The following is a 24,544-nucleotide window of genomic DNA, read 5'->3' on the forward strand; positions in this document are numbered from 1 at the left end:
TTTCCCAGATGTTCCAGCCTATCATTTTACTTATTCTCATCCTTGTATTATTTTCATCCCTTTCATACACAACAATATTTAAACTTGTCTTCCTTTTTACACTGTTTTTTGTACTGTAAGTCATTCATCATTTACTGTTCATTGTAGCATTATTTTCAGTTTGTTTATTTTGTCCACCCTCCAAGACAAGAAGTGCAAGAGACATAGTTTCTGTAATAGCCACCGCTGTAAAAACACTGAAGACTACTTGTTTGTCAAAACCAAAGCCTAACCAAAAAAACTGAAAAAAAACCACCAAAAAGTCACCCAGCTGAATAGGAAACCTGATCACTGTGGTGTTCCAGGTAAGCAAACACAAAATGGAATTTTTCACTTTGTCCGGTTTTATAATTTTTGAATAAAAATTCCCTGAGGACTGGAACCAATTTAATATTCACTAATTTGCACCAAATCAGACACAAAGCAGAAACATGCAGAGTGGGTGTGAGGACGCTCATACTTTCATCTTCTCAGTCCTAGAAAAAGAATTTGTATTCTAGCCACATACGAATAGTAAAGCCACATTCTGTGTGTATTCTGCCGTTTTATTTCAGAGCTTGTATGTATATTTTGCAAAATTGTGATAATAATGTTTTTCAGCACTGTATCATGTGAATTAGGCCCCACAGATGGGACAAAATCAAAACAGTTGGTATATAGAGCTCCATATCTGGAACTGTGGCCAGGAGCTGGAGCCTCTGAGAATGAGTTGCACAAGGAGAAGGTATCAGAGTAGCTGAGGAGTCTTCTGAGAGATACGGGCTGGCTGCATTTTCTCTGTGCTCTAGAAAAATGGCCATGGTATGGTCTGACTTGAACTGATGGGAGCAGTGTAAGTCACCTTGGCTGGTGTGGACCTTGTCAGGTGACTTTTCCCAGTCTGTGGCCACCACGGCTCTGCATCCTCTCCCCAGATTTCAGCATGAGTGTTGAATGGACATGGTAACTCTTGGTTTGTTGAGTGACCCCTGTCTAACTGTGCCATTGGTAGCCAATGACCAGAGTGAGGGAAGCTTGTGGACATAGGTGTGCATCAATAGTCACTGATTATTCCTATCTTGCCTGTGAGAGGCTGAAGTAAGAGTACAGGTGACTCATTTCTTTCTTTCACACTTACATAGGCAGTTCCTACAAGCAGGAGATCTGCCACTAAGAAAACCTCATCTGAAATGCCCAATGAAGCTCACTTTTCTGTTTTATTCAACCCATGCTGAAACCACTGAGTCTCACAAATATGAATTCTCCAAAGGTGAACAAGTATGTGTATTAATGGCACTTCTTTTTCTTTAGTTTTCATGTTGAATAATGTAGTAGTAAAGAGTGGTAATAAATAAAGCGGCTGTTTTTCTAGCTAGGGGTAAAGATTCCCTTTGATTTATCATGTTAGCTCTCTGTTCACTTAATTCATTCCCCAGTGAGAACAGTTCATCTCCATGCCTAGGTTGTGCTCTGCTACCTGAAATAGTTGAGACATAATTTTGAGGGAAAATCCTCAGAGATTGGCAGGAGGTGAGGCAATAATTCTTTTATTATGAGAATGAAAAAATAGAAAAAAATACTCATTATTAAAAAATACAGTATTTTTGTCTAGCTTTCCCTCAACATACTCTGCAGGTGCAGCAACCTTGATCAGCAACCTTGATTTAATCCAAATATCCATCATTATCCATTTTATAGTTAGTGAAATGTCTAAAGGAAATTATAATCAATATATGTGCGATTAATAGGTAGCTTTGGTTGGTTTTCCAGTTAAGGATGAAGTCAGGCCCAAAGTAATTCTGAGTTTCTAAGATGATCAAATTTATGCAGTTACCTAAAATTAAGTTCCACATAGTAAAAACTATTATGGAAAGAGATGATCTAGCCATAATTCACAGTGAATTTCTGTAACTGGAGAAGGCCTTTTGCCTTTCATCTGCTGCTGGAAATACTAGGGGTTTCTTTCCCGTAGATTTGCAATTTGGACATTAAAAAACAATGATTTAAGGCTTAAACTTGTCATACCAAATCTTAGCACAAGACTGACTTTTTCAGTTCTTTCTACTTTAGTATCTCCTGTGAAGGAAAAACCAATCATTTGTGTTTTCTTAAATGTTATGACTCAATTTCCATAAGAGAGAAAAAGTCATACTTAATCTAAGATCCGAAGTTCTGGCTAGTTTTTAACTCACACTTGCTTATACCTTTCTTGATGGTGTATATAATAAAACTGAGTAGAGAAGGTTTGATTTACAGAGAGTGTATCAGTAACAGTAGTACTCTAAAGTAGTAATACACTAAATTCATACATTGAATAATAAATCTTGGAAAGTAATTGGGAAAGATTTGTTTCTTTCTCAGAAATCAGAAAAGGGAAAAATTAATTACTGAGATGAGAGGTGGAGATAATCTCTGCAGAGCACTGGCAATTACAACCCCATTCATTTCTCAAAGTGTTTTTTCTTGCATAAAACCTGGAGCTTTCCATCAGGCATCCACAAAGCAAAATCAAAGCTGAGACCTTTTGGGACATTTAGGGATCTATTGCACAGGCAGCAATCTGAAATTAAAGCACACCAAAGCATACAAAATTATTTTAGAAGCCCCTCACAGTCTTTAAATGTCTCATGAGCAAGGAGAATGGTGAGGAGCCTCACAGAGAAATCTCAGTGAGAAATGAGATGTGTTTTTCTTGTCCTTTTGCATTCAGGTTGAAGGGACTGATTTGAGCTGATCTGTTTCACACCAGATATTGCACAACTTTAAAAGATGCTGAGAAAGCTAATAGAATGAGCATGGACATTTATCCACAGCCAGAAGATAAGGTCTAGCCAGAGAAATAAGTGTTCTATGTCTTGCTAAATAGAAATAACTTCATATTACGAAATGCAGTAATTATACTTGCCAAGAAAGGAAGCAGATTCTCCCCACTCAGTAACTGGCTTGCTGGTCAAAAATCATCTCACAGGTGAGTGAGCAAATGCAGCTGAATACATCAGCATCCTCTAGCAGGACTGCATTGGAGTCAGGCAGGGTGGAGACAGACAGAACACTGCTGACTCACTGATTCTGCCTGCTGCACAGTTTGGAGTTCTGAAGAGAAATAGTAAGAAGAATATAGATTTTGTTTGTATGTGGCAGGGAGCTAGATATGCCAGGTTACCTATCAGTTGAAATCTCATTTAGCAGATTCACATTTCCCAATTTGGAATATTCTGGTGAAATGTTAATGTTCCAGTGGGAAAAAGTAATTGAATTTGAACTGTGAGATTGCCTTAATTTAGCACTTCCCTGAAATATTAAATTTCTGTTTCCTGTGTTCCCAGGGGACTTATTCCGTGTTCTTTGAAAAGGAAAAGATTTTGCTTCTGTAGATCTAATGATGATATTTTTGCACTTGTGGAAATTGGCACTATCTCCACTGAATTTTTATGTAATTTAGGGAATAGGTTTATTTTTTTCCTTTAATGCTACTAGAAAAATTCAATTAAATTTGTTTCCTGCTTAGACCTGGCTCTGAATACCCTGACAAAATCCCTTTACAGATATTGTCTTTTACTACTGAAATATTCCCACATGTTAGGGTGACCATTTTCTCCAGGCTTGGAGATATTTCTTTCAACCAAAATTATCAATGCCTGAAGCTCCAGTTGAGAGATAGAATAAGTGTCTGCTGACACATGTCACCAGTGCTTCAGAATCAAAACTAGAAGGGAGCAGGTGCTATAGTGCAGAAATATGCCTGGCAGTCGGAAAATAGAAAATTGCCAAAAACAAAAAATTGGCTGTCTAGATATGTGTTATAAAAAGAGATGAACTGCACATGAACTTCAGGAGTTGTTTACGAAAACAAGCAGAGCTTCAGGGTATTACATGCCCTTCTCCTTAATCACCCCAGAATCTGATAGGTGAGTAGGAGACTTCTAAAGGCATCAGTATCAGGGATGTAGTTCCCATTGGCTTACATTTCTGTCTCTGATTTAATGCCAGGGGAAGTGATATTCAAATCCAACTTTTGCCATTACACATGCAGTTGCCTATGGGGAAAATTACGGTGGCTCTATTTAAAGTAGACATCTAAAGTATCTGCCACCGATTTCCAATGTAACCTTGGAGCAGCGACATGATGTAACACTTAGTTGGCTCTGTTTCTCCACTGACTTATATCCTATTGCAGAAGCACACCACAGTAAGAGGAGACAGTTTGTATTCCCTTCTGCTCATTTCCCGTTGTATATATCCACTCCTGAGGTGTATATACCAGGATTATCAAGGTGTTCATCATTCAGGAGTCTAATGGTGAGGTTGGATTGATTGCAGTGGTAGCATTGCTCTTCTTCCTTCCTGTCACTAGCTTTCGTGGGCACAGGTGAATGGGTGTGCCGTAACCAAGATGCCCTGAAGCGGTCTTGAGTTCATTTTGTTAGCCACTGCCCTATGATCAGATTATAACCCACGCTGAAACTCATGCTGCTTTGTCTGCAGTCTTGCGTGATGAAGAGAAATTTAGCAGAGGTCTTGTTTAAAATGCCCTTGCATAGTTTTTGTTGAAGTGCTAACTTTTGACACGAGAAGTGCTGGTACCAGATTGGACAAAATATACTTTTCCTATGAAAGCAATATGTTGGATGTAAGAAGCCTACAATAGTCTTCCTGCTTATTTCATCTGTGCCAGATACCAAGAAGCCACATTTGCTGCTTTTGTCTGCTGATGCTGGAGGAGGGACAATAGGGTCAGTCTCTGTTGAATAACTTCTTATCCTCAAAAGCAGAATTCGCTACTGCTGCACTTAAGGGTATATAGAAAAATGATCCCATGTTTTTACAACTTACTTCATGTTCTCTTTGTCTCACCTTTTCCATATTAGGATGAATTTAACATGTCCCTTTGACCTATGAGGTGGGTCTAGTGCTTGTCTTCTAATGAGCCCCTGAGTCTAACACATTTCTAATTCCTCACACTGGCAGAAATGTAGGCTTTTGCCTAACTGAGAACTCAAGCCTGGGATTTAGCCCATTGTTGTATTTATTTTTACTGTTTTTACAAGAGGCATGGAATTAGCAATATTAAAGACACAAGAATAATAGCCAGTGTTGATGGATAAGAGTAAAAAAATATGTCTTAAGCATCTGCCTTCATATGCAGTAGTGCAGCTGTGCTGGCTTCAGGGAGGAGGCAGGGCTGTGATGCCTGGCCTCCAGCTGTGGGCTTAGTTCTGCTCCCAAGCACTCCAGTTTCCCTCCCAGCCATGTCAGCTGGCACTTGAGACCTAACCTCACAAAAGAAAGTCGTACCGTTTCTTTAGATTTAAATCCTCAGAGTTTAGAGTCTGGGGGTTCTCTTGAGGAACATTCAGTTGTGTACTTGGGGCATATTTATTCAATTTTTAGATCATCTTTACAATTTTCACAAATAGCGCAAGTCCCATTATATAAGTTACATGGGAGCAGAATAATCACCCAATTAATGCATTTGCAGGGACTTACAGCTAGACCATATAAGGCAAAAAAATGTGTTTTCCCTGAAACCTGGTTTGGTATTTACTATAAAATGCACCCAGAGTTAAAATCTTTATACTGGATTTTATCGTGGATTTTATCAGATAAAAACTTACTGTTCTAATGAGGAGAGTGCTGACTAAGCAAAGGATGTGTGAATCCTAATATCGTGCCCTTTTTCTCACTGATCCTCTTGTCATCAGCTGCACTGCCCACAAAAAAAAAAAGTTCCTGCTTAGGGCTTTCCAAGATGCCTGTCATACAGCAGGATTTGTCCAGTTTTATGCTGCCTGAATCAAGCATTTTGTGGCCCTTCTCCAGGCACACATTGGGCAAAATGTTCCCTGAAAGGTGAACTTGCTGCCTCAGTTGCTCTCTGCAGACACACTCTAGCACAAGCACCCAGCAGGATGTGCGAAGCTCCCCCCCAGGGGTCTCTCTTGGGGTGCCAAAAAATGGGAGCAGTTTAAGCCAGGGTGCAGCAGGAGAGTTACTGTGGTGGTCAGAGACCTGAGGAGTGAGCCGGGCTCCTCCTGCCTGCGGCTCAGCAGGGGGAGCAGCGGAATGTTGCTGCTCTGGCTTCAGGGATTCCCATGGACTTTCGCTTGCTGGATTGCTTTTGTCACAGTCCCTTCCCTCATCCCGTGCCAACACTTGCTATGGACGCTCCCAGGGATTTATATCCAGCCCAAGGTGTTTTTGGACCTTCTTTACCAGCTTTGTGCCAGAGATGAGTTTCCCTGTTCAAGGGAGATTCTTCATCCAATTTCAAGTGCTTTGCTTTGCTGAGATACAAAGTGAATTAACAGACTATAGAATCTGATCCAGAAACATAAAGTATCAGGAATATTTGGATATATCCCAAAGAAACCATTACTGCCATTCCCAGAATGCAAGACAGTAGGATTACACAGTGCCCAATAATTCTGCATTTCATAAGTGAGTGTATATTTAGAATACAGAAAAGGATTTTAGGGAGGAGTGGTTTGCTTTTAGCTCTTTAAGATAGCTGTTAACCAACAGAACACTGCTTTAAACAAAACTCCTTTTACAAAGAGGTTAAGGAGGATCAAGTTTCAAAGCTCAAAATGATCACACAAAAAATATAACCCTGAAAACTGAGTCTGGAGGACAGCAAAAAAATCTTCCTTTACAGCATGGACAACAATTAAAGAAACCTAAAATTGCCCATTGTCGTAGCTTTGATATTAACACTAGCTGCTTTGGCAAGCTTTAAAGACTGGACTGCACTATAAAACCTAAAAATGTCCTGGACTTGGAGTTGTTTACACAAAATATGAGGAGATATAAAGTTACAAAGCTGGGGGTTGGAAGAGATGGCTTTAAAACCATCCTCCGTGCACTGACGTCAGGTGGAAGCCAGCTGCGGGGATGATGCTCAACGGAACTGTTTTCCAGTCTGCAAAAGTTGAGGATTTATTCAAAGAGAGTTGCAAATGCTGCCCCAGTTGAAAGGTTGTGTCTTGCTTAGCTTTCTTACTTCTTTTAAAGATCAAGATTCACAGAACAGGATCCCTGCTAGCTGTGTGTTTCATTGCTTTCTCTGCTGCCTGGAAATGGACTGAAAAACTCCTGAAGGATTTCTTATTCCAAGAAAGGTATGGTTGAAGCTTATTTTAAATCAGTGTTTTTGAACAGTTATGATTAAAAAACAAGGCAAATTTCTGATGTGGCAAACAGTTGCTTAAACATCCCTATAATGTGAAGTTCATGTATGTTATATGTGGTCTTTATTCTTAAAGTTCAGTTTGTTTTTTCACTGCAGGCAGAGATATATTAATAGAATAGGGATGACAGATAGCATTGTGTGCACTTGAATCCTTTCTTTCTTTCCTTTTTTCTTTATTTTCCCTTCTTTCTTTTTTCTTTGTCTTTCTTTCACTCTCATTTCTCCCTCTTTTCTTTCCCTTCTCTCACTCAACTGTATTTTCTTTTAATGTATAAAGTGCATTTTATCATGACACATGGCACACATTTATAATTGAAAAAAATACATATGTTTACAATTTTCTTAGTAATCCAAAATACAGCACTTATTTGGGAATATAATTTGATTGCATTTTTTTCTGTAAAACAAGGGAAGATTTGTGTAACTGAATGATTATGCACATCCGATCTGATTAAACTCTGTTGAAAAATAACATCTCAGCTGATGTCAAGCAGATTATTTTCAGAAGTTGCTAGAGGTTGTTTGCAAACTATATTGCATATTTAATATCTGGCTAGAAAGGGTAAGATATGGGGGAATCATGACTAACATCAAATACTTGCTCAAAACATTTTTTGCTTGAGAGGAGGAAGGGCTAAAGGAAAAGTTTAGGCAAAATGCAGCTGATGCAGACAAAATTGATTATTTGCTTAATTTGTTTGCTGTAATAAGCTTCTGACCTTGTCTAGGACATGCAGAAAATGCCAATACTGCAAGAGCACAGATATTGTTCTGATCCACAGAGCAAATGTGGCATTTTACATGCCTTGGGTTGCTTTAGCCATGTGAAATATCCACGGGGAAATCTCGGTGCACTATACACACAGAAGGTATTACCAGGAGTGCACATTGTACTCCACCAAAATAACCCCCCCAAAACCCAAAGGAAACACCATGAAAAAAAGAAAGCGGGGGGAATGAGAAGTAGAAATAGGAGTCAAAGTCTCTGAGGAACTGATCTGCTGTACAATTGCAGCAAAGCTGTATAGTCATCCAGCTGCTAATATCAATAAACATGAGTTTTCTTCTCATGTTTCTTCTTAAATTCTTCTCAGAATTTAAGTCAAGAGGAAATCAGGGAAGCCTAAGAAACAATACAAGCCTTTTGTGAATCTTAGAGCTACAAATGACCATCTGTAACTTCTGTAATTATTCTCTTTCAAGAGTTGATTTCCTTCTCTCTGTCTTCAGTCTTTTTTTATAATCAGAGTTCCACATGAAACAATTTGAAAATTGTTAAGATGAATGCCAACATGGCAATAGTAGTTTCCAGCACTGAGGAAACACCAGAGGCCTTTTCAATGCTATATTCCTGCTTGAAAGGAGTACATACTGTATCTATTCTTATGTGTGTAAAAACAAATATGCTATACAGTACTGACCTTTTTAGTAATATGTGGCTGACTAAAGCATGGTCATTATTACTAATAGTGCACTAGCAAAATCACCATTTGTACAAGTTGTTGACAGATTACGTCTCTTGTTCATGACTGTACAGCATTTGCACATGGGGGTTTTTAATTTTTTTTTTTTTTCCTGAGGTATATTTGTATAAGGATTGTAGTGGAGCAGAGAGTTGACTTTTGTTTATTTCTCAGAGGTATCCTGAAAGGTTATAAAGACATAAATGTAGCCAAAAGAAAAAAATCAAATGACAGTGCTAAAAATTGCAACCTTTGACTTGGCAAAGTGAGAAAGTACTGCAATATTCTTAAAGTTCATTATTGATAGATGCTTAGATTGCAATAGATCTTAAGTGTAACTGATTTTTTTTGCAAGTTGTTTTTGGTCAACACTTAGTGAGTCTGGCACAGAGCTGAAACACTGGCCTGGAGAGGTGCAGTCTCTGTAGCCTGGCTGCATTCCCTAAGAGGCTGTGAGCAAACCAGTATTTGGCTTCTTTTTTGATGAGAATTCTGTGCTGCCTTTCAGCAGCTCCTAGTTTCAAGGAGTTTTATGGTTTTGTGAAGTTGCTCTGTGTGTTTTTAGGCAGGGGAAAGAAGAAGGGTTTGATATCTGTTTGTAGGTGTTTGAGGGACAGATTGTCGTTTCAGAGCTCCAAGGCACGTCCTTGGGGTAAACTGTTCCACAAGCCCTGAGTTAGGGCTGGGCCCATGGTGGCTTGGGAGATCCTGTGGATGGACTTCCTATGACCCAAAGACCTAAGTAACCTGTTGAGTTTCACCTGAGCTCTTCTGGTTACTTGTATGTGAAAGAAATTGACTCTAGGTTTGGCATTGTCTTCCTAGCTGAAATAAAGCTGACACTGGTAAATGGTGATTACATGGTAGCCTCAGCAAAATCAACAAGACTTGCCAGTAACATACGGGATGGGGAAGAACTTTGCTCAGGAATGAATTTTTACTGTATCATAGAAAATGTGGGCAGCAAAAGCAGGAGTTGCTGTGAGCTGATAATCAGTGATCATTAGTCAGGGAAATGAACAAATTGCAGAAAGGTGAACTGAGCTTAGTCCTTGTTTACTCTCTGATAATTCAATTGCCTACCTGTTTGATTTCTGGAAGGAGAAGAAAGCAATGCAGAGGCATTTTATTACTAGAACTAGATTCCATGACCACCTAGGTAACACAACAAGTGGCTTTGAGAGCTGAAGTTAACAAACTGAAGTGTCATTGCCTGTGTACCAGGCATTATATCACAGGAGCCATCATAACTGAATGATCTAGATTGGAGTTAGTGCTATTGGAGAATATTTTCTAGCTTTCCCTATACTGATCCTGAAACCAACATTTATAGATTTAGATTTGTAAATCCAAAATTCTTGAGCCCTTTTTGGTGACCTTCTGTCCCTTCTATATAAATGATTTCTACTGTATATATGTTTGTACCTGTTATTAGCTTTCCTGTCCTGTCTTTCTTCATGAATTCCAAAACATTCATGTAGCCATGAGAATTCCCTCTGTATATTGATATACAGTCTTCAATTACCGAAAGAACACCAGTCCTTGTGCTCCTTGCATGTGTGCAAGGAGTGCGTGAGCAAACATGATACTTTTACATTGGCAGTTGTCTTTTGAAAAAATATAAAAATAGCTTTCACCCTCAAGGGCAGATATTGCAGGATCCCAAGGTCCTGAAGTGTCATTCAATATTACATGGACTCAAATTCACTGGAAACACATTTATAGTGAAGAGTAATGGCAAAGATGCAAAGTGATCATGGTACACAGCCTGCTGTGGCAGATGTTACTGAATTCTGTGATGCTGAATGTGTTCCACCTCCCCTTTCCAGACTGGGCATCTCTGCATTTGGGTTTATGTCCTATAATGCTTAGTTCATCCATATTTGAGTCACATTCCGGACAAATATCAAGCAATCGTATAATGCTGTCTCCAGCAAGTTCATTTCAGTTATTAATTTTGGGAATTCTCTTGGTTGTCTTTGTTCCCTGAAAGCTAGAATAAAACATAAGTAAGACTTATTCTCATAAACTTCCAGGAAACATTCAGGGGAGAAAGAAAAACAGCAGAGCTGTCTTTGCTGTTGCTTTAGCCATGGACCTGCGTGAACAACTGGAGAATACCAAGAGGAACTGGAATAAAGAAAAAATGGAATTGCTGGAGAGATTTGACAATGAAAGGAAAGAATGGGAATGTCAATGGAAGGTCATGCAGAAGAAAATAGAAGAGGTACTTTTAAATAAAAATCTGGGCACTACCATTTTCACTTGGGGTGAGGTGACATGGAGTCGCTTTGATTTTTTAGTGTGTTTTATCCCATTTCTTATGTGTCAGTGGAAGTTTCTGACAGCTGGTAGGATGAGAATCCTGAGTTTAAGCAGTATTTGTAATTGCTCATTTAATAGTCATGAATACAAGGTAGGAGTGAAATGTGGCTTTGTGAGCTGTGAGATTATTGGCTGTACATACTGCTGACAATACAACTGGGTATTAGCCATGCTGCCTATTATTACACATGCTTTTTTCAAGTAAATACTGGACAATATGGAGCTTAGGAAAATGCATATTTAGTAACAAAAAAATTAGGTATCAGGATTATCCATTAAAAAGGCATTAAAAGGTAATATTAAAATTTATATATATATGTATATATATGAAATACTGCATGATACAGAAGTATTCTGACTAGAACCTGTTCCTTTTATGGATGACTCTTGGGAGAGAAAAGAGGTACAGTAAATAGCATGAATGTTCTGAAACCACTTGTGTTTACGCATACTAGCAAACAGTCCCTGTTATTTGCAATGCATCTCCTTCCAGAAACAGTCACAGCAATTATTTATTTTTCTTTTATCCCCAAATTGTCCCTGCAGCCAAACCCTCTGACACTCTCTAATGCATTAACTGAGTCTGCTTGGCAGCCTATAGAGGCAAGCTTTTTCATTAGTGAGCTTTCCGCATTTTTCATCTAATATACACAGGGAGTAGTTTCGCTTGCTCTCTGCCAGTGCTGTCCTGTGGCTGAGCGACACAGGAATGTATGGCAGAGATTGCTCACATGAAACTGAGAAGGAAAACAGTCAGAGCCAAAGGAATTGCAGCCATACACTGCCCATTAAACCACCCTGCTGCGGAACTCCATAATGTCAGCTCTCTTATATTTTACCCACAATTCTTGTGGACTTTGGTATAATGGTCTTTGCACATTTTGTCTTTTGTGTTAGAACTTTTCTGTGCAGTCTTCCCTAATTTCACTGCCAAGCTGAGAATGCTTCAAAAGTTAGTAATGTGATCTGTATATGTAGTTGAATTTCATTTTCTTAGTTATAAGAGCTAATTTGGAATGACAGTAATGAAAAGGTATTCTATTAGCAGACCTGACAATGTCATCAAGGACTGTTTTCATCGTATTCTTTATTAGCACGGAGATTAGGAAAGTATGACAGAGACAGAAAAAGCGATAAAGAACGGAATGGAGCTGAGGGGAAGAGAATGAAGGAATTTGCTGGCTAGTGCAGGGCCAAACAAAACTACAGATTATACCCCAAGGTTATTGGAATCCTAAGGTCGCCTCTTAGGCTGTGACTATAGCTGCTGCTGATTGCAGATGCCTGACATTTCTTCTCCACAAGCCACATGGCTGGAGAAAAGGAGAGAGAGAAACCTTTTAAATGCCATTTTCTCTAGAAGGATTTCCTCAGTAAAATTTGTGCTCACTTATCAGCTTGTATTTTAATTTGGTACTTTTCTCTAGCCCATCAAATCTAGCTTAATTCCTCCAGAAAGACTTGTGGGGTTTAGGAGATTTTATTACGGGGTAGTATCCTTCCTTCTTACTGTTATGCTGAATCCATATGAGGCTCTTATTTCTTGGAAATGGCAAAGTTCAGCCCTCAGTTTCCATGAGCAGCTGGGCTTTGTGAGTGAAATCTGAAAACCTAGGATGAGGTCAAGTGTTAAGTCTCTGAACGTGAGAATACTTCTAATCCACAGCAGTACCCATGAAATGGCCACATGTTCTGCATGTTGTTATTCTTTTCCACTGTCCTTCCAAAAGCTGTTGTGATGGCCTTGTGCACTGTGAGGGGGCAGGCAGATGGCTGTTCAGAGGTGCCTGTGTGCTTTCTTCATGAGAGCAAGTTAAGAATGAATGTTTATAGAGAGCTGTGGGATTCTTGGCACTGGAAATTATACTGTAAGCAGAAGAGATTTTTATTATGTTGCCATTTTTTTCTAATTTATAATTTACCACCGTTCCCAGTTTGAATGTGCTGTGAGACTAGAATTAACACCTTTTCATTTACTAATGAAGCCATTGGAACCTACCAGGTAGCATGAAAGAAGAGGGTGACAGCACATTGCCAAATAATACCATTCTGCAGTACTGATTTATCACTCCAGTCACAGGGAAGAATTCCACTTGTCTGAGAACTGAAAGAGTCTGCTCTAGTGCAGATGGCACTGCATTTGATGAGAATTCACTTCCTCTCCTTCAAATAATATGCTTTAATAGGCTGTAACAGAGCCAGAACACTCTCTCTGTGTCACATTCCCCCACATTCCCTATCCATCAGATCACAGTTGTGTCCACCACATAGTGTGCTGATAGTACTTGGAAAACAACCATGCAGCTTTCAGTTCAAGGCAGGGCCAGTTATCTTGTGAGATCTCTTCCAGTCCCAACCATGGGTGGAAGCTATACATTAAAATTATGGCAGAGAGTTTGAGAATGGTAACAGCCTTATCCTGTAGTAATCATGGTGTTTGAATTATCACACTAGGTGACTCAGCACCTTCCTACTAACACATGTAGAATCTTTCTAATCAGTGCTGCTGAGTGAAGCATCGTTCAAAAGAGAAGATAAATTTGGGGGCTTTGCCATAGAGTTCATTACAATTACATGATTTAAGAGAAGGTTCTATTGTCTCTTCAGCTTTACCAGGAGGTAAAACTTAGAAGGGAGAGCAATATGACTATCCATGATAGCAAGGCCATTCAGACCAAAATGCTGCAGCTGTCCATGCATTCCCCTACTTCACAAGAGAGTGACACAGTGGAGCTGAACCATCAACACAGTGTGGCAAACCACAGAATGGAGAAAGGGAGTCTGCTGGGTGTAACAGGACAAGAATGGAAGGAACCCAGAGACAAGAGCAGAAACAATACTCTGTTAATGGACAACCTGGCCTTTGAGAACTGCGAGGAACCTGAGGACAGCCTCACCATTAAAACTTCCGAGCAAAATACCAAGAATTATTTTGGTGATCTCAATGTAGTAAGTATTATGTGTTTCAGTTACAAGGGGGAGGGAAGCACTGAGGACTTTGGCCTGCCAGAACTAAAGAACTGATCTCCCTGATTTTAGTCTTCCACAAGTCACTGCCTCTACTTGCTCCTAGGTTTGCTATCAGTGACTGTCTTCTCACTGTTTAAACGTGTAAACAGCATGCTCTTTACCTCTGTTCATAAGGTGGGGGCATTTTTGTATCTTTTCTCATACTGCTTCTCTCTGCTGTGAATCTTAAATGCAAATTACCACAAGTTTCAAATTCATTCTGGAGATACCATTTTAATGTATATATTAAAGGACTGTTTTTATATTTATAAAGGCTCTTAAAGAACTTGCCAGAGTCAGTGAAGAATTATGCAGCTATCAAGAGGAAATTCGAAAAAAATCCAATCACAGAAGGTAAAAATATCTTTGGACTTCTTATATAAGAGGAAAGAAATGAATAATGCTCCTTATGCTTTTCACTTTGAGCAGGTTTGCTTTTGGATTTATTAGTAGTTGGGCAGTTCCTACCCTCCTAGTGTTTCAGTGCTCAGCATAAAACATTGAAATTAAATATACTGAAATGTGATACAAAGGCACGTTTTACTAGCAAAATAGATTTTATATACAGAACCTACAAATTCAGATTAGTATTTATATGAGATGAAATTGTGCTTGTTTCTAGTACAGAGGATTGGGAAAGTGAACAGATGTTTCTGTCTGCACTGGCCCCATTTCCATGTAGTTTTATACAACATTGTATGGGTTTGTCAGGCTGGGAATTTCTTACTTAAAGCCCAAATCCAGCCTTAAGCATGGGGGATGTGCCAGGAACTGATGATCCAAGAGTAGAAAGAAAGTAAGAGAGGGGTTAGAACCACCATACATTTGTACTAATGGAAAGGTGGCAATTCAGACCCTGAAAAATATGGCAGGTGAACATTCCATCATCTGTTAAAAATTCAGTGTTCATTTTCTTCTCTAGCAAGCTAAGCACCAGACTGCCTCTTCAGTTATGCAGAAATTCTCAGGTAAAACTCGAACCTTCTCAGTTGCTCCCAAAGATCAGAGGGATTTCTCACACTCCATCATGCAATCAGTTAAAAGTCTGTCACGAATTCATTATTTTAGCTGGGCTACTGTTTATATCTTTAAAGTAAATGGATTAATAGCTGATGGGTAGCTTCTAAAGGTGCTTTTTTATCAGATATCGAAAGACAGATCTCATGTGTAAGGTAATGAAACTTAAACAAGAGATATACTGTGTCCTCCAGTTTTCTTCATTTAGTTCATAGTCAGGTAGACTACTATGAGTCATTAGAACAAGATCCTACTGTACTTACTGTAGTATAGATAAGAAAACAATCATATAAAAACTCAGAAGAAGAATTTTAGTGGCAAAGGAAAGGAATAGATTCCTTTTGTTGATCTTTCCTCAATTTTTTTGCATGTGTTTTGATTATGCTGGGTATACCAGCTGCAACAAAACTGCTCCCAAACCTTTTTAAGCAGCCAGTGTTAAAACACCTGCTCCTGGGGAGAATTAATCCATGCTGAGGTCCTCTGGAATGGTCCTTATTGCTCATCCCTAAAACACCTCTTCTGTTATTTCCAGAATGAAGTCGGTAGAGCATGAGACTCTTAATCTCAGGGTCGTGGGTTCAAGCCCCACGTTGGGCGCCAATCTGTAGAAATTGCTTTGCTGCTGTAGACTCCAGGAAGATGCGGATGAATGTAGATGAGAGATCTCTGAAGTTGGGTTTTAGAAGATGAGGTTTATTGTAAAGGATGGGGAGGCCTTGCTCTGAGCTGCCAGGCTGCAGCTCGTGGCAAGGCCCAGGAAGGTGAGGGAAGGGAGAGGAAATTCCAAGAGAGGAAAGTCCTCGGGGAAGGGTGCCAGGCAAAGAGGGCGTCCAGCCCTCTCGGGACCCCTTATCAGGGGGCTTCAAGGTGGGCTGGGACAGGACTTGTGCCAATGGGGTTACAGACACCTGATACTTCAGGGGAGGGTTACAGGTGTGGGATGATCCATACATTGGGGGTGAGACAGGACATTCCATTTGACCTCTGGGTCTGGCTGCAGGTGACCTTCAGCTGGTCACATAACTGTTTTCCCAGACATCCAGTAACTCTCAAACATCAAAACTTGCTTTCGATTCTATCTCACTTACAGGTTTCACATTCTCAGAATCTAAGCAATCATATTTATAGGGCTTTCTGGCTTCATCCTCCCCAACACTCATCCCTAAAACACCTCTTCTGTTATTTCCAGAATGAAGTCGCTTCCTTTCCTGGGGGAATTTGAGGAAACCCAAAACACAGTTATTCTGCCTGAGATCAACCATGTCTCCAGCAATGAATCACAGACTTTGGCTGCTTTTGAAACAGAGGAACACAATAATAGGAAGAATCTGCTGAGCTCCACTGAGGCTTTGAAGGACATTTCTTATGGTAGTCTTACTGGTGACATAGGAACAGATTTCAGACCTTGGCAAAAGAAAGAAGCTCCACCAGTTCCTCCACGGAGCACTTCTCGACACCTAACAAACTCACTTTCTGCAGTCATACAGCTTTCAGAAGCACCCGTAAGAGATCCAGGCATCAAAAGCAATTGCAAGGCTCAGGATTGTTGGAATGGGGGAAAGCTGAGGAATCCTTCACCTGTAAACAAAAATAAATCTGCAGTAGCCTGTGCAAATGAAGGGCAGGCTGTGAAAGTCCCTGTGATGGTAACTGCTGGAATACCTGTAACCAAAAATGAGTGCAATGTTCCAACAAATTTCTGCCACAACACGTGGGCATATGATATGGGCAAGCTTGGAAAAGACAGTAAAAATGAGCCTTCCCCACTGTCAGCCCAGAAGAGTTGTTCAGATGGAAATATGGCCCAAAGCAACAATATGCATCAGAAACAAAACACCAAGTCTCACAGGAGCCCTTTTTACAGTAAAGACTTTTATGCCCCTGCTACCTTGCACAATGATCTTTTGGAAGACACCAGGTATACTTTGGGAAAGACCCAAAGAAATGAAATGCTAGCAGCAAAGATTGATGAGTTCAATCGGACTGTATTTCACACAGATAAATGTAACAATGCTCTGCAGGAAAATCAGGTGCCTCAAACAGCATCAGAAGATCACAAACCCTGTGGTCCACTGTGTGACTCTGCTACTAGCAGGGCAGAAACTCTAAATACGTCTTGTGTTTCAAATCCCAAGCTGTCTGCAGCAAAGGAGCAAGAAACTAACAACCCCAGCAAAGCTGTCAGGACAGCAGGGCAACAAAAACACATGAATGGACTTCCAAATACTAGTGGTTATAGGTACATGCTTCATGAGCATGACTGGAGACCAAGTAATTTATCCGGTCGCCCGCGTTCAGCTGACTCAAGGTCAAACTATGGTGTTGTTGAAAAGCTTTTGAAAACCTATGAAAAATCAACAGCGACGTCTCCGTGTAATGCAAAATGCGGCAAAGATAAGTGGACACAGGCAAACTCTGAATTCACCAATGGGAGTTGCGAGACACTGAGTCAGTATTTAGAAATGCTCCAGATTGAGCAAGAAAAGCAAGAATTTCCAAGGAAGTCAGCCAGGCATATTGGGCAGCAACTCAAGCAAGGAAAGGAGAGACAGAAGTTACCAGAGGTAAGGTTCATAACAATGACAAAAACAAAACAATTCCATTTCATAACAGGCCTCAGACTCTAAAATGTGGCAGACTAACACTATACTGTAAATAATTATGTAAAAATAGATACTTTCGGCCAGGATCTGGATGATTCAGGAGCATTTCCTCTGCAGATTACAGAGTTGTGGGAGGGCAGGAGCATGTAGGTATGAATGAGCAGTGAGGACATGTGCCAGATTCTTATCCCTGCTGGTGTTCTGTAAAGCTGTTTTTTTTACTGCAGTGCAGTTACGCTAAGATTGAACTAGTGAGAACTTCAACCAGGTTTTAACACCCTCTCTCCTTCCTTTAGCTGGTGTGTTATGTCATAAGACTTCCCATAGGGCTTAAGCAGACTTGGCCATGCCCCAAACCCTAGAGGTCTTAGATAACATTCTCCAGTATCCAGGTTCAGGATTTCCTTGTAATTGCCTATGACAAGGGGTATTGTGACTCCATAAAAATTCCAGTAATAAAGTTACTTTGTCTTGCTCATGTCTCAGTTCCAGCTTCTCCTATATATTCAAGCATAGGCTCACAGAAAGAGTATGGCATGACTAATTAATTTATATTTGGCTGAAGTTTATTTTCAGAAGTTTAGAAATACTGCCTTTGCCAGCATTCTTTCTTAATGAAAAGACAAATAGATGGTTTGGAAAACACTCTGTAAGTTGCAGGTTCTGTAAAAGTCCACAAAGAATACAAAGAGATATGTGCCTTTTGGAATCTCAGAAAAGATAAGGCAGGGGTGTTTTGAACTGGGAAACTTAAATGGATTCAGGCTGTCAGCTGGTATGCCTTAAACTGTCACAAATTCGCAGAGCTCAGTGGAGCTACATGGATTTAGGCAGCTGAGAATCTGACCGTGCAGATTTTCTTCTGCATGTCTTTCTGACAACCTTGCTGTGATGCAATGTCTTTCTTACCAGGCATATTTTTGCTTCAGCACAGAAAGAAAAAAGCCGTGAAGCTTTTGATTTCTTTTTTCATCTAATAAACTTTTGACAGGCAAGCAATTTTTCATCAATCAATACGGAGGAAAGGAATAATGACTTTTTCCACAGGCTCACATTTTATGTTGTCATTTTTGTCTGTAGAAACTAAGTGCAGAATACTGCCTGACCAGGAGTTACCATTTTAGGTCCAGCAGAATTAAAGATGATGGAAAGAACTACATGTGGCTTGAGGCACTGGGTTTATTTTCATTATTACCAATTTACATCAATGTAGCTATAATCAAAATCTGTTGAGTTTCCTCTGCATCTATGGCTCTGCTGGTAGACATGACACTGTATTAACACATAACCATTCAGAATTAATTACCAAGTTAAACAGATTCACACTGAACTAATGGAAACTGAGTTTCCTGAAAAAGGATCTATCAAAAAATACCTGTGAAGTATGTAAATCCTACTCCAGTAATATCAGATGTTATTCTGAGTTCTACATTTGGAATTTTTTACAGCATTCATTGTCAAAAAAGCTTCCAGAAACTAAAAGATAAGAGGAAATGTCAATTTTGTCTTGCACTATCGTTTTATACGTTTCCTTGTGTCTAACACTTGTCTTCATATATTTTAAACCACAACTGATGTGAGAATCCCCGTACATAGAAATAGCCGTTCTTTTGCATTCTGTGCATTGCTGCGCTCCTTTTAATAGCTTCCAACCACCTGTTCTGAGGTCACCGCAAATGTCTTCCTGCATTCCCGCTGCATTCCACAAAAGCCGTAACTTGTTAAAGCAAGGACTTGCCTTTGTGTTCTAGATAAGTGTGCCAGCTAAATGTTCAAGTGAGAAGGGCTTCTCCCGTCCCGCTCGGCCAGCAAATCGACGCCTGCCTTCCAGATGGGCATCCAGGTCCCCATCAGCACCGCCCGCTGTGAGAAGAACAGTGTACAACTCTGTCTCCTTTCGGTCAGAGACCTCTGTAGTCTGAACCCAGAGCTGGGTTGGATGGTGTTGTGACAGCTCCATGCCTCACTATAACTGTGTTTGGTATGTGTCATAGCAACCAGTTCCACACTGTTGTGTTTTGTCCAAGAGTGACCCCCACCACACGCTGGACAAAGCGTTTTGAATCTTAGGTCATCATCACCACGGTCTTCAGTGTTTTTATTGAGATGAAATAGTGATATCCCTGGTTTTCTCTGGGTCTTTTTTTTTTTTTTTTTTTTTTTAATAGTTCACAAGGAATTTCTTTTGAACGGCATCTTTCTTAATTTGCCAATCAATTTTGAGTTGAAACAATGTATAGTGCTGTATATCCTGACTCTTCTGCAAACAGCAGAACGTAAAGCTGTATGCATGATCATGTGTTTGTAGGTGCATGTGTTGGACTAGGAAGTATACAGGCCTGTATTTAGAAGAGACAAACTGTGCTAGTGTTGACATTGAAATTACAACTTATATGACTACATATATATATATACTCTGTGTTTATTTTAAAAAGTTTGAAATATACAGTCCTGATGACATTTATATTTTGTATATCTTTTACATAGCTTCACAGGTGTAGTATTTAATGTAAAAAAACTAAATATGCATTTTTTGTGACTGATCGCAGTGCTAATGCCTTGCACAATATGTATCTGAAGCAGACTAGCTTGACTGATTTGTCAGTCATGCTTCATGGCATCCTTGTTCAGTTTCCTAACCCTAATGCTAGGTCAAAATTCCCAAACATATTTTTTCTGAATTAAAATATTATATGATTTGTAATACATTAACCTTTTTCAGCACCAGAGACATTTCTGAAATGTTCCAAACCCTTTACAAAGCTTAAACGTGCCATTATATATATAGCATCCTGTAAAACAATTTGGTAGACTCAGCTACTGTAACATACAATTTATGAAGGGAAGAAAGGAGTTGTATATGCTCAATTCTGTAAAACTTATTTTTCCTTCTAGCATTATACTTTGAGGTTTGGCAAAGTCAAATAACAATGGACTTATTTACTTTCACTCAAGGCAGGAGAACAAGCACTGTTGTTCCCAGGGCTGCAGCCACACTTCTTTTTTACTCTACTCCTGACTAGAGTGCCTGAGCCACTTGCTAATTCCCTGCTCCTGGACTGACTCATGGCAGTCAGTTATGAAGTTTACTTGCACTCTGGCAACAAGCTGCATCTAGTAGGGAAATATTGCATCGAGATACGCTCACAATGGTGCCCGCAATCCTGACACGTGGCATTGCAACTCTGGTGTTGCCATCACTTGACTTGGTATTATTTGCCATCTGAATGACATGAACAGAGCCTGGCTTGTTCCTTCTCACAGTGTGAAACAAATATGGATGCTGCCCAGGCTCTGAACTTTCAGAAAGACAGTGCCCTTCATCCTGGAAATTTTGCACCTTTTGTTAGGCTGTTGCTGGATACACAGTGCAGTGATGATGATAAATGTTATCTTTAAACAGCATGTCTAGGTCAAAAGGAGTAAAGAGGCTCTTCTTCAACATCAGCCTGACCTTGTCTGGCGACTTTTCTTCTTCTTCTGGAGAAACATAGTGCATTCAAAGGAATTTCAAAAATCATCCCGGGATCCATTAATGTGCACATCTTCTTATGTGAATGTAAAAAGGATTTCAGAGAGAGTATAGGCTTTTGTCCTAGTGAATTGTATATGTGGCAAAATTGGGAAAATTTAATGTGTTTATTTTGGTAGTGATCTGTTGTTCTATTCCAGTCATGTTGAGAATTCACACCTTTTCCCTTCCTTTAAGGACCTTATTCTTCTTTCCTCTGCACAGCTTTGATTTTGAAGAGAGAGAAAACAGGAGGCCATGTGTTCTGAGCAGTAGCCTGGATGGTAGTATTGGTAACAGTTCGGGCTTGCCGATATGGGACTGAGCAGGCATTAAAGCCATGAATCCCCATTTATCGTGCTATTGTGGCTGTCTGCTTGGCAAGAAATACACTCAGAATAATTTGCTCTATCTAGATTTCTGGTCCTTTCTAGGTCTGTCCCACAATACATGAAGACTTCAAGCTAGTCAACAATTCATCAAAATTTACTCAGACATTATTGCAAAGTTATTACTGGAAAAGATACAAGGACAGAAAATCTTGAAGAAAATTCATACAGTTTGGATAGAGACAAAAATCTGTGTGCTCAAGTGAAAAATCAAGAGTGGCTCTTTGCCCTAATTTAGAGATTGCACTCCATTAGCTTCCTCAGAACTAGAAAAATTAGACATGATTCATGATAAACTTGGAACATGGCTTAATATTCTGTCTAACTATGGAAATTAGCAAACCAAAATACCTTGCAAATTGACCTTTTAAGCACCTAAGTGGCTGACCATGTTTGAATGCCTAATGCTGAGGAAAGGGTAATATGTGAGAATTGTAAAAAAATGTGGTTCTTAACTTCAGTCACTGTTGACTGCAAAAACACTTTTTTAAAATTACCTTTGTGGTGAAGTTAAGCAGTTTTGTTCTGATAAATTGTGATGTACTTTTCTTTGAAGTATGTAACTACAAAAGCATTTCCCTTGATTAGTCAGTGAAGGTGTTTCTTTAGTTCCCTTCAGTTTCTTTGGTTGCCTTTGACATAGACCACATTGTTGAATCACAGAGAAAGGATCAAATACCAACAACATTCCCTGATGTATGTAAGTTAAATGAACAGAAGGTTTTTGGAATAAACTAATAGGTCAAGGATGAGTCCATTTTGTCAAGATTTTCTGTGTCCGTCTAATTTCAGACATTGGTTCTGATGCCTAAAAGTATCAAAACTGGTGATTTTGGTCTGCAGACAGCTAGTTGGAAAGCCTAACTTTAGAAAATTACCCTTGTCACTGTTTAAATATTCTCTTCAACTTGCACTTCAACAGGGCCAGTGGACTGTGGTGATTTTTCTAGTTCCCATAACTGTGGTTATTGAACCATAGTAAAGGCTTTATTCACTTATTTGCTGTAGGGGGGAAAGCTCCATTGGGCTTTCAGGTTCCCCTGTGTTGTTTCTGACAAGGCAGTCTACACATGTACACGCGCTTGTGCAAGAAACACAAATTATCTGAGCATAACTTGACCTTCCTATCAATCCTGGTGTCACCTAAGGAAGTGGTGAGTTTTGTAAGCCTGTTTCTAAAACAGGTTTTAATAATTTTACTCCTCCATACTCTGTCTGAAGTTGTAATGCAGATGTATGTTCTTCTGACTTGCAATTCTGAATTAGTCTCTCTTTATTGCATGTTTATGGGTCTTAGTAGCTCACTGGAGACACAGTGTCAGCTGCCCATTGAAATGTAGGAATCAGGGCTGGTACTAATTGCCAGAAAGCATCATTCTCCCTCATGCCAGGACATGGAGCCATAATCTTACCAGACTCTTTTATGGAGGAGTGTGACAGGGTAGAAGCATACAGGGAATAATCACTTGGATCTCATTTGCATATGTAACAGAGTTTCTGGAGGCTAGAAAATTGGCCTGACTCAGACCCTCTGCTGGAGGCAGAAGGAGTAGAGGGAAAAAAATTCCCTTCAAAACCTCTGTGTATCATTCTTCCAACTCAGCATACGCTTCCATTAGGTGTTTTGTCTTTACAATGTAAGCGACAGACTTATGTATTTTTAAAATGTTGCTGAAGGAACGAGTTTTGTTTTCCAGCAACAACACAATTGTCCTTCACTGTTACACACACCGTAAGGGAGTTGGCTGTTACATGTAGGAAAGTATTGGCAATCAGTTTTTCCAGAGCATTCAGAACACCAATTTGTTTCTCCAATTGCCTATTTAAAAAATTGGGGTTTATAGGGATTTTGTATCCAAATGTCTTCAACAGCAAAGATCTGCAGCAATCCAGAAGGCAGGCCCAAGAACTTACACAATTCTTGCAGAGCTGCTATGCAAAGAATTTCTTTGGCTTTGAGATCTGTAATGTACAACTCTAGCCATTATACTGCTGATATTCTCATTTGTCTTTAGTTGTGTATGTGCTCTTTAAACTGGGAGGTGCTCTAAATGCACTAAATCAAAGCCCCTTCTTGCCTCTGGCCTTCCCACCCCTCTTTGATTCGCAGTGTGTTATTTTAATGTGGTTTATTGCCGTTGATCTGTATGTGTATGCCATACCACAGGACTTTCTATCTGTAATGCAGACAAAATATTTTTTGGACAGGCTGTTTTAAAAAGTGCTGAAATTACTATTGCCATTCACAAATATATTAGACCTTGATCTACTGTTTTGAATCACTGAAAATGCACTTTCTTCATCCACTGTTAATGACATACATTATACAAAACTTGTGCTTCTGCTTTTTGAAAAGACAATTCATCTGCTTTTGCACTTCGGTTCTACCCCTCTCCCTTGGCCTCTTCTGCTGGCGAAGTTCTTGTATCAGTAGAGATGTGTTTCTGATGTGCCCAGTTGATCCAGTTGCTGTGTGGCCGTGGCAGCTCATACCTAAGGGTGCCTTGCTAACTGTGTTGCTCTAAAAAAGAATTGTATCTGGAATTTCCATGGGATAAGAGAGACTGATCTGTCAACATGATCAAAGTGAATGTGTTGTTGATGCTTTTTCTCTAGTACCTGCTGTCAGCAATGTTTCTGTTAAAGGGTCTGGAATTTGTTTCCTCCTAGTGGTGCATGTTTGTGTGTGTGTATGGCCAAGATTCACTGAAAAATGACACTGTAGGGGAGTCCATACATGTTTTATTTTAAAATCTGATTATCTAATGTGTGAGCCCAAAATATACTGGTCTATTGCATGAGATATTTTTCCCTTTACTACGGAGTAGATGCAATCCCAAAATTAATGGTGGGAAGAGAGCAGGTACGTCTAAGGTATGTAATACAAGTAAGCAAGCTCTGTTGGTTGATATTACTGGGTGAGTTAAATCCCTTGACTAGTCAACTCATTAAGGCCAGAGATTCTTTAATATTAGATCTCAGTGGATGCATAGATTTCCACTAACCTGCTAATGTGT

General features: G+C 39.6%; 1 protein-coding gene across 3 annotated transcripts; it reads left to right on the forward strand.

Moving 5' to 3' along the window:
- The first annotated feature begins 116 nt into the window (after positions 1–116).
- On the forward strand, positions 117–23,797 carry KIAA0408 (KIAA0408 ortholog). 3 transcript variants are annotated; one of them, XM_040058141.2, is made up of 7 exons: positions 117–344; positions 7,030–7,136; positions 10,707–10,897; positions 13,603–13,944; positions 14,279–14,358; positions 16,214–17,588; positions 19,379–23,797. In XM_040058141.2, the coding sequence occupies exons 3-7, from the start codon at positions 10,763–10,765 to the stop codon at positions 19,547–19,549; spliced, it is 2,103 nt and encodes a 700-aa protein (XP_039914075.2). In that variant the 5' UTR covers positions 117–344; positions 7,030–7,136; positions 10,707–10,762; the 3' UTR covers positions 19,550–23,797. The 3 variants fall into 3 exon arrangements, with proteins under 3 accessions (XP_039914075.2, XP_058275847.1, XP_058275848.1); XM_058419864.1 differs by lacking the exon at positions 10,707–10,897; XM_058419865.1 differs by lacking the exons at positions 117–344; positions 10,707–10,897 and having other exon boundaries at positions 6,287–7,136.
- Positions 23,798–24,544: the final 747 nt, after the last annotated feature.

Source organism: Hirundo rustica, chromosome 3 (assembly GCF_015227805.2).
Source record: "Hirundo rustica isolate bHirRus1 chromosome 3, bHirRus1.pri.v3, whole genome shotgun sequence".
Taxonomy (NCBI): domain Eukaryota; kingdom Metazoa; phylum Chordata; class Aves; order Passeriformes; family Hirundinidae; genus Hirundo; species Hirundo rustica.